Here is a 15,081-nt window from a genome sequence, read left to right as displayed (position 1 = left end):
GAAAATGCTATATTTTACGGAAGAAGGTTTAGTGTCTCTTTATTTTCCATTGTGCATTTTCAGTTCCAAATGCAGGAGTCCTCCTTCCCTTTCCTACCCTAGTGTTGTGAAGTGGGTCATCTAGAACCCTTCTTTCGGTGTTGTCAAGTCAGTTGTAGAGTTTGCACTTTATAAGTGGCATTAGCTTTTCATGTGTTCAGTGTTTCAAACAATATGGACAGATATGCCTGTAACTTTGACCTTCAAGAAGGCAGTTGAATCTGTCACTTTTATCTCAGCCTTAGCGCTGAGTACTCCTTTGCTGATTGCTATGTGGGGACAATCAAGCAGTGGACAACATTTGTGTGCTGGGCTGCACCTTCTGCACTGAGATTAAGCATGCTCTGTTTTTACTTTTTCCTACCAACTAATGCTTCTGCTAACACATGGTGAAGGAATCGTTCTAACAACTTTAATTTTGACCTATGGCTTTCTGCTCACATACACGTGTTTTCTGTGGAGAAAGTATTATTTCCCCACCTCCTGCGTGCTTATGTACTGTAGGTTATAAATGAAGCGGACAAAGCACCCAAAGAGCTGAGAAAAGAGCTCATGAAACGCAGGAAAGAGGAGCTTGCACAAAGCCAGCATGCTCAGGTAACAGCAGCAGCCTAATGCTACTAAACCAGACACAGCCTTTTCTCTTGGCTCAGCAAGCCGTGGTTCGAAGAGGAGATTTTAACTGTAATTATTATTTAATGTTGAACTTTGCCTTGTCTATAGATAGATACCCAGGCTCTTTTGTAAAAAATGCTGAATATATACTTGGTGACAATTAGGTTGCTAATATGAAAGTAACTGATAAGAGAAATGAGAGTTGGCTCAGTGGTTAAGAGCACTGTCTGCTCTTCCAAAGGTCCCAGGTTCAATTCCCAGCACCCACATGGCAGCTCACAACTGTCTGTAACTCCAAGATCTGACACCCTCACACCAATGCAGATACATTAAAAATAAATTAAATTAAAAAAAAAAAAAGAGAGAAATGAATGTGTCAGTGTAACGGCTACTGTTACCAACGGCTTTGGTCACGATGGAAGCCTGTGTTTTTAAGCAGTAGTTCCAGTGCTTGCTAGGAGACGTTTAGGACAGAATTGGAGGGTAATATATAAGCCTAAGCTTAGGAAAAGAATGCCTGTTGGAGAACCATTTACAGTAAAAGTGGTGATTTTTATTATTAAATGGTAGACTAAACATTACTTTCAAGATCAACAACATAATCAACTTTAAAACAAATTTTTAGTGTATTTCTTTTTGGTTTAGAATCTAACAGTTAAGTGATCAGAAGATGCATGAATTAACTAGATCATTATTTTAACAAAATTTCCACAGTTACCTCAATATATTATTCCTTTAATGTTTTATATGATAACAAAAATGATTTCTAAACCTCTAGCCTTTGTAGGATATTAAAAGGAAACACATAAGTAACAAAAATCCATTAGGGACCATGGTATATACTGCTACTAAAGTGTGTGTGCGTTAAGGATTTTTTTTTTTTTTTGAGACAGAGTTTCTCTGTGTACCCTTGGCCCTGGACTCACTTGGTAGACCAGGCTGGCCTCGAACTCACAGAGATCCTCCTGCCTCTGCCTCCTGAGTACTGGGATTAAAGGTATGAGCCACCACATCCGGCTGTATTAAGGATATTTTAAAACTGCTGTTTGCTTGTTATTGTTTCAGAGCTGATAACATTTTAATACTATGAAAAAGAAGGAAACTATGATCTTAGAATTTATAATTTTAATAAAGTTAGTTTCGTTGAATACAGTCAATACTTTTCTTGCCATAAACCACTGAGACACTTTGTCTTGTCCTGGTGTGGGAGTGACTAGTTGAAGGGTGTGGTGATAGACATAGGATTTGTGTATACCTGTCACTGTTCTGATGCTCCATGTATTTGAGCTCAGTTTTCCAATGAGCATCACTCCTGTCTTAGAGTTAGGGATGACTCGCTCCGTCACACAGCTGGCAGGAGGTGAAACCAGGACTTCCGTCCAGACAACTTCAGCTCCATGTCCATACTTTGGATTGCCACCTAACACACTGTGCTGCCATTCTGCCTAGTCGAGGTGCTCGTCCATTTGGTCTAGTGTTCGTTGGTTGTTTTTGTGAACAGTGAAAAGGGAGTCCGTGTGGCTACACCTTTACTTCTGGTTAGTTTAGATGGTAAGTAATTGCAGTGTAGTTTTCCTTAGAAAGGACAAAACAGATGGTTTTAGTTTGAGAGGATATCAGACTTGAGTTGAGAGTAAGAATTTATTTTTGAATGAATTGAGTGATCCTGTACTCTAGTTTTAGTTTACTTTTTATTTGTTTGTTTGTTTGTTTGTTTGAGACAGGGTTTCTCTGTGTAGCCTTGGCTGTCTAGACTGCTTTGTAGACCAGGCTAGCCTTGAACTCACAGTGATCTGCTTGCCTCTGCCTCCTGTGTGCTGGGATTAAAGGCGTGTGCCACTATGCCCCCCCCCCAGCTCAGTTTACTTTTTTTTTTTTTTTTTTTTTTTTTTTTTGGTTTTTTGAGACAGGGTTTCTCTGTGTAGCCTTGGCTGTCCTGGACTCACTTTGTAGACCAGGCTGGCCTCGAACTCACAGAGATCCACCTTCCTCTGCCTCCCGAGTACTGGGATTACAGGCATGTGCCACCACGCCCGGCTCAGTTTACTTTTTTAAAAAAGACTTTTCATGTCATTTGGAGGGGCTAGCTTATGTTTCCCATGAAAGGTAAAAATAATTGTATATTCTTTCTCTACATTTACTGGAGTTTAGAGTGTAGCATTTCAAAAGTATTCCTTTGATAAATTTATTAAAACTTGGTAATTTTACAGTCTGTTTTAGACTTTGTCAGAGTTCTTAAATCAGAGCTGTATAACCATGTTTCTGGTACATACTTGACACTGAGTCACAGGCTTTCAGACTGTGTTTGTAGGAGTTCTTACTCAAAGGGCCAGTGCTGCAGGGCTGAGGGCTGAGGGCTGAGGGCTGAGGGCACTGTTTCTGTGTGGATTAAAGAGGACTTTTTCTGTTCCTCCTTGTCCCACCCTTCCTCTAACCTTCCCTCCCTTTGTGTCTTTCATATTTCATTTATTTGTGTTTTGTTAGAGGGTAACAGCTTTTGAGAGATCTCATATAGAGCTTGAGCAGACGTTGTACCCACTCAAGTCGCCTTGAAGGCTTAATAAGCACCACTTTCGACCTGATTTATAAGCAAATCTATCTGTCCATCCGTCCATCTGTCTGTCTGTCTCTCTCAAAATCAGTCATCTATGATTTATAAGCAGATCTATCTATATCTATCTATCTATCTATCTATCTATCTATCTGTCTATCATCTGTGTAGGTGAGCTTTTAAAAAGAAGTTTAACTGATTTAGGAATGAGTAACACATTAGAGTTTGGAAACCGCTGACCTAGGTTTCATCTTTTATTCCATAGATGGGAAGTAGGTCCATCTGTCCATTGACTTGACCTAGGCCTGAAGGTCAACATTTGTACAGTTGTTCTTTTCATTTACACAAAGTCATTCAGATGCCTGTATTCTCACCTGGGAAGTGCATTGTATTCTGATCCACAGGGTGTTGCTCAGGTCATGATTCAGTCTTTTCAGTTGTCATCTTGTGCAGTGTTCAACGCCCAAATACAGGACGTAAGTCCGCGTGCTGTGGGAGATGCCTTCTCTTACTTGTGCTTTCTTTGACTCACATGTGCCTTTCATTATTAAACTTCATTGACTGAAGTGTAGAATATTGAAAGCTGATGCCCATAATAACACTAATAATAGTCAGTGTTCCTCAGAGTTTTCACATCTGGTTCTCACTGGCACATCCTCATGGGGGATGAGTATCCTTTCTCCAGAAGCAGAACGTAGGCAAAGAAGACTAGAGATCTGGTATAGACAAATGGTCTGTGGTGACAGCGGCACAGCTGGAAGCAGAGCACTCACGGTGGAGGACCCCATTTTCCTCCTTCCCACCATAGGTTTCAACTTGAAATTTTCATGATTTTTAAGATAAGTAAAGTATCTTCCTGGTAGAATTTTATAAACTTTGCACATGTGAGAAATTGAATGCTGTGATTAGATTGTTATCTTTGTGTGAAGTGACGTCTTAATTATGGATATGGTCAGAAAAGTCATGGTAAAAGTCTTGATTACTCTCCATTTATTTAAATTGTCAATAATAATACATATTGCAGTGTTGTCATTACTACTATAATTTGAAATTAAGTCTGGAATTCCAAACTGTATTCTTTCTCACAGTTGCCATAGGCCAATAGAACATGGTAATTTTCGTTTGTGATATTTGGTATATACAACTGGAGTAGATAGAACACAGCTTGATTTCAGCCATTTCTATTTCCCCCATTTCCAATTAGATTTTTAAAAGTAATTGGCAGATGCCTTTTAAAGCAAGACATTGTGATTGGTAATCCCTTTTCTGATCATTACCATTTTTGAGTAAGTGATCAAATTTTATACAGTCTAATTTGTCATAACTTTTTCTGGTAGTTCTTAGGTGCAAAGCTTTAGGTTTCGTTTTTGTTCTTTTAGTTTTAGTTTTGTTTTGGTTTTTGGCTTTTTTCGAGACAGTTTTTCTCTGTGTAGCCCTGGCTGTCTTAGACTTGCTTTGTAGACCAGACTGGCCTCAAATCACAGAGATCAGCCTGCCTCCACCTCCAAGTGCTGGGATTAAAGGTGTGCGCTACTACACCTGGCATCAAAGCTATAGTTTTAAACACTCGCAGTTAGTTAACTGATATAATAAATTACTTGTTAGAATTTTAACTTGTACTTTTAAAGCCACTGATTTCATAGTTTATGAGGCCAGTTTTAGAAATGACTTTTGGCTTTTGGTTTTGGTTCTTTTGTTTTTTGTTTTTTGTGACTTCTACTGATTCAACATATATGTATTTTTAAAGGCAGAGTATAGTCCACACAGAGTTTTTAGAATGTGAAATTTCTCTTAGATCCAGTTCCTAAGAGCAATTTCTAGTTATAAATTCCACTATAAATGTATTGGATTTGGCTTTTAAAGTTGATAAATTTAATGAATGGGCAATATTATTAAAATACATTCATTTGAAGTAAAGAACTATTAATTGTATAAGAATCTTTTTCAGGTAATGTTTAGCTTTAATGTAAAATATTTGTGTGGTGTCTGATTCCATATTGTCTGTTTGTTGAGTCAATGGTGAGCAACCTGCTTCCTTGCTAACTGTTGCCAAGAAGCACCCCACACAGTAGTTTATACTGCCTACCTTTACTTGGACTTGTTGGTCCTTAGTTTGTCTTCTGGGACAGCACAGTACCTGTTCTGCCACCTCTGGGTAGCCATCTTAACATTATCTTTATTACCATATTTTCTGGCATATAGGATGACTTTTTAACCCTGAAAAATCTGTGCCAAGGTTGGGGGTCATTTATACGCCTGGTACTTACCTGCAGCTTGCTTCATATGCCTGGCACATATAGTGGGTGGGGGGTGCCATGGCTGATTCCCCACTCTGTGTGGGGAGTATGAAGCAGGGAGGAACAGACTGCACACATCTTCCTGTACCTCGAGCAGGAGGACGTGAGCATGGATTGGCTCTCCACCAGAACCCGCCCATTCAACTCAGAGGGCTGTGCTCTTCAGGTTGTGTGTAGAGTGCACCTTAAAGGGGCAGTGTAGGTTGGCACTGGCTGTCTGTCGGCATTTAATAAAGTGCCTGGCTATCTGTGCCTTGCCAGCAAGTAGACACATGCTCGAGTCTGCTGCACAGGATGTGTGTTGGAAGAGGGATGGTCTTACATGGCGAGTATATTCCAAACTATATTTTAACTGGAAAAGTTAGGGGTCGTCTTATAAGCCCAGTTGTCTTATATGCCGGGAAGTCCAGTATGTAGTCCTTCCAGTCAGTCATTGCAAAGCTTAGTTTCTGAGCCCTTTGCCCTCAGCATTGGTTTTCCTGTGGTTAGTTTTGAGCCTTCGAAACCTTGCTACTCGGCCTGGAGAGGTGGCTCACTAGTTAAGAGCACTTGCTGCTCTTACAGAGCATCCAGGCTCTGTTTCCCAGGCCCCACATGGTAGCTCTCAACCATCTGTAATTCCTGTTCTGGAGGGTCCAAATGCTCTCTACTGACCTCCAAGGTCACCAAGCATGCATGTGATGCATGTACATGCGTGTAGGCAAAACACTCACACACATAAAGTAAATAAATCTAAAAATTTGCCTAAATGTGACACTGCCATATGGCACTTGGGACCAATAGCTTGGTGCACTTCGCTGGCAGTTTTCATTGATTTCAGCTGCACTGTACCTTGCTCAGTACCTGGCAGGTACTGAGTCAGCTTGTATCTAGCAGTGCCCAGCATGTACTGAGTACCTCCAGAAAGTTCTCTTCAAACTGAGCGCTCACCTGGTGTAATCCAGATCTTAAGTATAGTAACATACTAACAAACTGCGTAGGTGGGACTTGTTTACTTTTTATGTTTTCACATGTTTATTGGCTTGGGCTTATACTTTGATGCTTCTGAGTCTGAATGTAAAGCTGACATACGTGCTAGTTGAGCTGTTCATGCAGATACTTTAAGAACCTATTACGACACCGAATGATAAACATCTTGACCAAGGTGAACATCTTCACTGTATCTTCCAGGGTGCACAGTTTTTGATCAGGTTTGCATGTAGAAACTTTGCCTCAGGGGTTGAAAGGAGCAGTATTTTTATTACAAATATTTGCTGTAGGAAAAACAGGAACTTGAGGTAGCTTTTTTTGTTTTTTGCAGCTGCTTAAAAGGTGGCATGGAGATCTTGCATCCCTTGAATAAAACTCAAAAGGCTTTAGTCTAGATGATTAAATAAAAAGAAACTTTTGGCTATGATGTTTCTGTAGGTTGCTATAGTCAAGTAGCTAATTGTATCTTACAGGGATAGTTCACTGGTCTTTCTACTACTGTTTATTGAGATTTATAAAAAAACATGCATGATAATGCAGATGAAATGTTGGTAACATTTGCAACTCCACATTACTCCCTTACAACAGCCTGAAATGACCAACTCCAGAGGCACTGCCATAGGCCAGCCCTTGGAGACGCTTTGCCAGCCTGAGTGCTGTAAGGGCTGGGCTGGTAGTGATCCAGAGCTTGTTCGACTCTGTCCAGGTCCCAAAGAATAGTTGTGAAGAGAGCTGGGACTTGATTGTTTCCTAGATGCTAAGAGAAAAGATTATAGATTAAGTATTGTTTCAGTTCTAAAATGTAAACCCACATTTTTTATGTGTTTCCTTTGTATTAAACACCATCTTCTGTTACTTTGAAAGGGAGCAGAGATCCAGACTTAATTTTTTTAAAGCATAAATTTGGCAAATAGTAGGCATTTTGTAAATATTTATTAAGTGAATTAGTGAGTCTTAAGTGTTTTGATAGAACGCCTTCATTGTAAGAGTTTGGTGTGTATGTTTGTAGGCTGTCACTTTCCTATCCCTAATTTATATCTCACTATGTCTCCAAATGTTTCTTTTAGGCACAGGTTATAGATGATAAGCACGGTCCTCCTCTGTTAGTGAGGTGTAGTATTTCTTCCTTGTTGTGTTTCTTGGAAAAATAGGATTAAAGATTGTGATGATCTGTTTTTCTTAGTTGCCTCTAGTCTTAGAGGGAACTTCTTTCTTATTCGTACTTTAGTTAGTTATACCATAGTAGAACAAGCATTCAGCCTCAGAAGTTGCAATTTTGTTATTTTTCCAAAGCTGTTAATGAAATAGAACATTTTAGTTATGAATGGGATGTACCCTTCTTTTGGTATAATTTTAATAGTGAATCTAGAAGGTTGTGCTTTCTAGATTTGAGTTGGATAACATGCATTTGTGCTGTATCTGTACATTTTTTTTCTTTTTCCTGGAACTCTGTAAACCAGGCTGGCCTTAAACTCACAGAGATGCATGTGCATGTGCCTCCTGAGTGCTGGGATTAAAGGCGTGTGATGCCACCATCCAGTGATGTTAGTGGTTTTTAAATCCCACCAGTTTTATAAACTTCATTTAGAAATCTTGTAAGGATGTAGTTTAGTGTCAGAGTACTTGCCCGACAGGGAGGCCTGGGTCGGGCTCCGTTACTTTTCCCTAAAAGAGAAGAAGAAAGAAACTTCACTAACCTCTAATACATAGTCACTAGATAACTGAATGTTTAATTCAGTAGATATCTATTAACATAGAGTTATCTGTGTCCATTAGGAACAAGAATTTGTTCAGAAGCAACAGCAGGAGTTGGACGGCTCTCTGAAGAAGATCATCCAGCAGCAGAAGGCAGAGCTGGCCAACATTGAGAGAGAGTGCCTGAACAACAAGCAGCAGCTCATGCGAGGTGTGTGAGTGCGCACAGCGGGTGTGCACACTGGGTCTCACACACTGCAAAGCACTGAGTGCCTTTCCTTTGCTGAGGTGGCAGAGGGAAAGAGAAAGTTATAAATAATAGGTTCTTTTTTTAAAATTGAGAAATACTATAAGATATCATGAAGTGTCTATAAATGTCTACTTAAAACATGGACTGGACGAGTAGCTCAGTGGTAGAATATGTACTCAGTGTATACATGGTGTCCTGGGTTTAAGGCCTGGCTCAGCTCTCAACACTTCAAAAACAAAGCACCCCCTCCCCCCAACAAACAAACAAATAACCCAACTGAAAATATACTTCCTTCTAGATAATGCTAGAAATCTATTTGAATAATTTTATATACTCATTGTGCCCTATAATTACTGACTTAAGTATATAATATATGACTGTATATAGTGAGGAGATACAGGATGGAATTTTAAGTCATTATTCTTCCTAACCAGGTTAGTTTTGTTTTTGTTGTTGTTTGTTTTTGTTTTTCTTTTTAAGATGAGATTTTGACATTCTTGGAAGGACATGCTTAGTTTAGGACATTAAAACAAAATGCTATTTTACATTGGTAACGGTTTATTTATATATCTATGTGTATAAGTTACTGTATATAAAATATTATAATGTAAATATTAAAATGAGGAGACATTAGTTAAAAGAACCTAGTGACATTTTGAAAACCACTTCCTTGTAGCTCGAGAAGCTGCTATTTGGGAGCTTGAAGAGCGACACTTACAGGAAAAGCACCAGCTGCTTAAGCAGCAGCTTAAAGATCAGTACTTTATGCAGAGACACCAGCTACTGAAACGACACGAGAAGGTAAGCGGAAGGCAGCTTCCTCACTTCTTTGTTCATTGACTTTACAAAGTTATCCTTGGCTGAATTTCTATCTTTTATCCTAAATTTTTTGTTTTTTGTTTTTTGTTTTTTTTTTCTCTGTGTAGCCCTGGCTGTCCTGGACTCGCTTTGTAGACCAGGCTGGCCTCGAACTCCCAGCAATCACCTGCCTCTACCTCCTTTAGTGGTGGGATTAAAGGCATGTGCCATTGCAACCGGCTAATTTCTTTGAGTTTTGAGTATTTGATTATGCTTTATTTTGATTACAAATGTCTCTATTAAATGCTGTGGTTTAAAGAGCTTATAAATTGTAATCTTCATCTTGTCTAAAATTTCCTGAAAATTGGGAAAGGAGTTTATCTGTAGCACTGCTATCATGTAGTAACTTTTCTTATAAATTATTTTTGCCTAATATCTTGCTGCTCATTATGTGGTGAGGAAGGGTACCCACAGCCAACAGTAACGTCTGCCGTCTTGACCGTGCATGTGTGCTCAGAGTTAAGTCATATCTCATGTCTGCTGAAACCCTTCCTAGGAAACAGAACAAATGCAGCGTTATAATCAACGACTTATTGAAGAATTAAAAAACAGACAGACTCAGGAGCGAGCTAGACTGCCCAAGATTCAACGAAGTGAAGCCAAGACACGAATGGCCATGTTTAAGAAAAGTTTGAGGATTAACTCAACAGCCACACCAGACCAGGACCGTGAAAAAATCAAACAGGTATCTAAACAGGTGGCTTTTTTCCTTCCCAGTGTTTAACAAATTTGATTGACCTTTAAAAGTACCTCGTAATTGGGTTTAGACATTTAATCTCACCTTGGATTGTTATTTTAACTTTCTGGCATGGGGTAGGGTGCATGTTATGTACCAACTCAGTCTTTCCTGTGTGGGACATGGAGGGCAAAGCCCTCTCTTCTGTGACAGACCTTAGAGCATGGCAGTGAGATAAGTTGGACAGCTGTTGCAGTCAGAAGCATGTCCACACTGTGATGCTTCTTACAGCCACCGATGACCTTCTGCACTGCAGGTCATTAAGCACTCGGAGCATGGAGGCTATAAGGCAGACGTCCATCCCTCCCCTTCCTTGTCATAGGCCACAGCTTCGAGTTACAGTGTAGTGTCTGCATTAGTTTACTGTATTTCAAGCTTGTTAAATTCCTTAAACCTCTAGTGTTTATAGAGATTACATTGCTTCCTAACAAATTATCTTTTGCTTTTCTTATTTATAGTTTGCTGCACAAGAAGAAAAGAGGCAGAAAAATGAGAGAATGGCTCAGCATCAAAAACATGAGAGCCAAATGCGGGATCTTCAGTTGCAGTGTGAGGCCAACGTTCGGGAACTGCACCAGCTGCAGGTTAGGTTCAGTAGCTGGGCAGCTCATGTGGCCAGTGTGGAGGGAATAAGAGCTCACTAAAGTTTGCACATGTTACTTATGAAAGGGTTAGAATAGACCCAAAGGAAGAGCTGCGCAGTACCATGGACCCTTGTTTGTATTTCATATAATCAAGCAAGCATGAAGCTAAATCAAAACCTGAGAAATAGCCCTTGCAAATGTTGTTAAATATGCCTTTTAGTATTAAATGATGGCATGTTTATTTTAAGATCCTGAATTTTATTTTTTCCATTTAAAAGGTTTTGTGGGGGAAAAAAGTAAACATTTGGAAATCTTTTTTTCAGTAAAAATTTAGACCTTAGAGCTTTTTTTTTTTTTTTGGAGTTTATATGGAGCACATTGTCCATGTAGTGAATGCCTGAAATGCTTACACTGTCAGAGAAAAAGAGGTAATTTTGATACTCTGTATATTTGGTTAATTTACTGGAGTATAGTACTTACTAATTACAAATATTTTACCAACTGGAAAAGCAAAGGCCCAAAGTACTTCTACTTACATGCTTTTTATATGTTATCCTAACAGCTTTATATATTTAGTATTTTTTTAAGAAGAGTAAAAAAATTTAAAAACAATGAAGGTATTTATGCACTTAGAAAACAGACTATGTCATAATTTTTGGCACTTAGTTTTTAAAGGAGAATTGCCTAGCACTTGGGAGACAGAGGCAGGCAGAGCTCTGGGAGTTCAAGGCTAGCCTGGTCTACAGAGTGAGCCCAGGATAGCCATGTCTACACAGAGAAACCTTTTCTGGGGGGGTAAGGGTCGGGGGAGTGCTCCATTGATCTGAAAAAAATTTAATACCAACTTTATTTTCAGAATGAAAAATGCCACTTGTTGGTTGAACATGAGACTCAGAAACTGAAGGAGTTAGATGAAGAGCACAGTCAAGAGTTAAAGGAGTGGAGAGAGAAACTGAGGCCAAGGAAAAAGGTAACCTTAGAGCTGGGCTTAGAGAGTGTGCTGGGCGTGGACTCCTCCATTGCCCGCTACTGGCTCTGTGCTTTCTTTGACTCGGGCACAGTGACAAGGATGGATACAGGGATGAAAAGACAGTATTCCTATTCCCAAAGTTCAGGGTCTCATGAGAAGTGATTGCAGGTTGGGGCGGAGGGGCCTGTCACTATAAGGGGGTAGGTGAGAACAGGACACAGGAGAGCAGATGGTGAGCTCAGGAGGAGGAGGAGTGCTGAAATCTCTGAGGAGGCTGAAGACGTAGAAGCCGGATGAGGTGTGACGCCTGAGTAAGAGCTTGTGAGGCAGGTGGGTAGGTTAGAGAGGAGTCGGGTGCGTGGAGTAAATAGAACGAGCAAAAGCATTACATGTGCAAAAGTACAAATAGTTCTTGCAGAGTAGTACATGGTGTGGGGCGTTAGGAGTGCAGGAAGAAAGCAGAGACCTCAGTCTGTAGCTGTCAGTGGAGCCACACTAGCAAGGTTCTTGAATTAAATTTAAGATAGGAAACATAAGAATGCCTTGTTTCACTTTCCTTCCATTTCCTTTGTTTTTAACTTGACCTCCCTGCTGGCCTGATTCATTGGGTAGCTACTGTATCTGCTGCTCTCACTTTACGGTTCACATTCCTTTGTTAAGCCTTAGGACATCAACTGTTGTTTTCTTGTGGGCTTCTAGCCTGGTGTGTACATCTCAGAGACTCTTCACCCATGTAAATGTGTACTTAGCTTTTATTATGCACCAGAGACTTTGTCAGTCTTTACATTTTAAGCATAGTTCAAAACTGATATAGGTTGTACAGGAGACACAACTTTAAACTTTTAAAAATTAGAATATATTGATTGAGGACATAAAATTACAAAGACATGCAGATACAGCTTCTCATTGCTTATACTGCATAATTTTGATGCTTAATATTTCTAGGATCAATTCTCCCCATTGGTATGAGTATGATACTGTCTCCTCATCAAGGTTATTAAGAAAGTTAAGGGCTGGGGATGCGGCCAGTTGGTAGAGTGCCTGCCTGTCATGCAGAAAGCCCTGGCTTAGGTCCCCAGACCCACATAAACTGAGCATGGTGGTCCATGCCTGAAATCTGAGCACTTGATAGGTGGAGGCGGGAGGAGCACAAGTTCAAGGTCATCCTCAGTTACATGATGAATTCCAAGATTAGCCTGGACTACATGGAACCCAGTCTCAAAAAGAAGGACAACAAGTTAAAACATGTGTATAGCAGTGTCACAGTACTTGAGGCCACAGGTGATCATATTGCTGTGACTATTCGTTGGTATGGCTAATATTACTATTTTGGACCATGGTTTGCTTGTTTCCCATGCTGGCCTCAGGCTTGCAGTTCTCCTGCTTTAGGCTCTGAAGTACTGAAATTACAGGCATGCCCACCACACCCAGCCCATTGGATTTTGACATTTTCTTCTAGGTGTCCTTTCTTCTTCACTTCATTAGACCTCTTTTCCAGTGCCATTGGCAAGGTCCTTATTTCGTCATTGGATTCCCACCTCAACTATTCTGTGTCCTGTCTTACTTGTTTTTCTTTTTATTATCTTCTTTACCACCATACATATTTCTCTATTATCATATTCCATGAGACAATAAGCCTCTTAGAAGCAGGGAGTTTATCTCTTTGTTCACTGATCAAAGTGAACTTTGCTTGCTATTGGAGGAGTTCTTGGCACACTCTAAGTGCATACCTGTTGCAGCTGATAGAAGAATGTAAACTCAGGATCCATCTTACCTTTCCTTCCTCTAGTAGCCCCACCAACATGAAATGTGCTTTTCATGTCCTCTCATTTTTTTTTTTTTTTTTTTTTTTTTTGGTTGTGAAAGGTTGTTTTGGATTTATTTTTTTTCCCTGTGAGTTTCTTTTTATTTTTATTTTTTTAAAATACATTTTTATTAATTTATACATATTACATCTCAGTTGTTAGCCCATCCCATGTATCCTCCCATTCCTCCCTTCCTCCCACTTCCCCCCTACTCCCCTCCCCTCCCCTAAGTCTGTGTCTGAGGGGGACCTCCTCCCCCTGAATATGCTCATACGGTATCAAGTCTCTCCTTGGTGACCTATTATCTTTCCTCTGAGTGCCACCAGGCATCTCCGTCCAAGGGACATGTTCAAATATGGGGCACCAGAGTTTGTGTGAAAGTTAGATCTCCTTCTCCACTCAACAGTGGAGAATGTCCATCGGCTAGTCTGGGTAGGGGTTCAAGGTTTTTACTGCCTATTTTTTCCTTGGCTGTTGCCATAGTTTGCGGAGGGCCCCAGGGCCCAGACTCGCCTGTAGTTTTCCAGGACCCACTGGATCCTTCCATTTCCTCTTTCTCCCAGGCTTCTCACACCTAAAGTTTCAATAGGATGTCCTCTCCTCTTACCCACTATTCTGGTAGGTACAGTTTTTCATGGGGTTCATGTCCTCTCATAATTGACACCCAGGTTAGGAATCGGGCTGACTTAATCTGTGGCACTCAGCATTCAACCAGATATTGATTGTGACACATTTCTGGTATGTATTCTCTCTCTGTTGCTGAACTTGCTCAGTCATATTCTCATGGGTCTTCTGCCCTTAGTTCCTTACCTTATTTTATTTTATTTTTATTTTTTTGTTTTTCCAGACAGGTTTTCTGTGTGCAGCCTTGGCAGTCCTGGACTCACTTTTATAGACCAGGCTTGCCTCACACTCACAGAGATCCACCTGCCTCCCTCCCGAGTGTTGGGATTAAAGGCGTGCGCCACCACACTCAGCCCCTTTACTTACTCTTACTTGCCGGGTGTCACCAGACTGTTTATTGTCATGAACATCTGAGGATGCCGTAGAGGTGTTGATAAATCTTCAGTTCTGAGAAGGGCAACATAAGTCCTGCAGTTTGACTTTGAAGCCTTCACAGTGATAGACTTGAGCTGTAAGCTTTCCCCTCTGTCCTCAGTGCACTGCAGCATGGATAGAGTTCCTGCTCCTTACATACCAGCTCTGTGTTGATGTCATTGTTTCAGCATCTCTTGTCTGGCATACCTTCTGTGTCCCTCCTGTCAATTCTAACCATTGCTTCATGGCTAAGCTCATGTTCTGCTGCTTCTGAGGAGTCTTCTTGTACTGTGCTCCAACCTAAGCAATAGCACTCTCCCTTAAATGATTTGTCTACAGCCACTGATCCCTGTTGATTCAGTTCACTATAACGGAATAGAAGTCCATGTCTAGAGTTCTGGATGGTCAGGTTCTGGTGAAGGCCTTTTTCTTCTTCAGGGAAGAGCTCTCTTTTAGCCCCTTAAAAGACAAGCAATCCCATTTGGAGGGCTTCATTCTTGTGAATGTCTAACCTCATGAAACCATAAGGGTTAGGTTTCAACAAACTCATCTCTTTGTGAGACACTGAGTGTTTTTGCTATGTTTTGTGGGCATGTAAGATGAATCTAGTTTAGATCTTAGGTTTATATGGCTTATAGTTCAGTGTAGAAGAAAGACATGCATATCAGTAACTG

At 40.4% G+C, this 15,081-nt stretch overlaps 1 protein-coding gene across 2 annotated transcripts in view; it reads left to right on the top strand.

Annotated features, from left to right (window-relative positions):
* Positions 1 to 15,081, top strand: part of SLK (STE20 like kinase) — a 54,725-nt gene that overhangs the window by 35,708 nt on the left and 3,936 nt on the right. Inside the window, exons 13-18 of one of the 2 annotated variants that reach the window (XM_084763070.1) lie at positions 544 to 636; positions 8,248 to 8,377; positions 9,093 to 9,217; positions 9,771 to 9,959; positions 10,469 to 10,594; positions 11,451 to 11,564. In XM_084763070.1, the coding sequence (XP_084619196.1) occupies positions 544 to 636; positions 8,248 to 8,377; positions 9,093 to 9,217; positions 9,771 to 9,959; positions 10,469 to 10,594; positions 11,451 to 11,564 (777 nt within the window). The remainder of the gene's footprint in view (positions 1 to 543; positions 637 to 8,247; positions 8,378 to 9,092; positions 9,218 to 9,770; positions 9,960 to 10,468; positions 10,595 to 11,450; positions 11,565 to 15,081) is intronic. The other variant, XM_084763071.1, reaches the window with a different exon arrangement.

Source organism: Acomys minous, assembly GCF_964271855.1.
Source record: "Acomys minous genome assembly, chromosome: 2".
Classification (NCBI taxonomy): Eukaryota; Metazoa; Chordata; class Mammalia; order Rodentia; family Muridae; genus Acomys; species Acomys minous.
The sequence above is the reverse complement of the archived record's forward strand: the minus strand, read 5'-3'. Positions and strand labels throughout refer to the sequence as shown.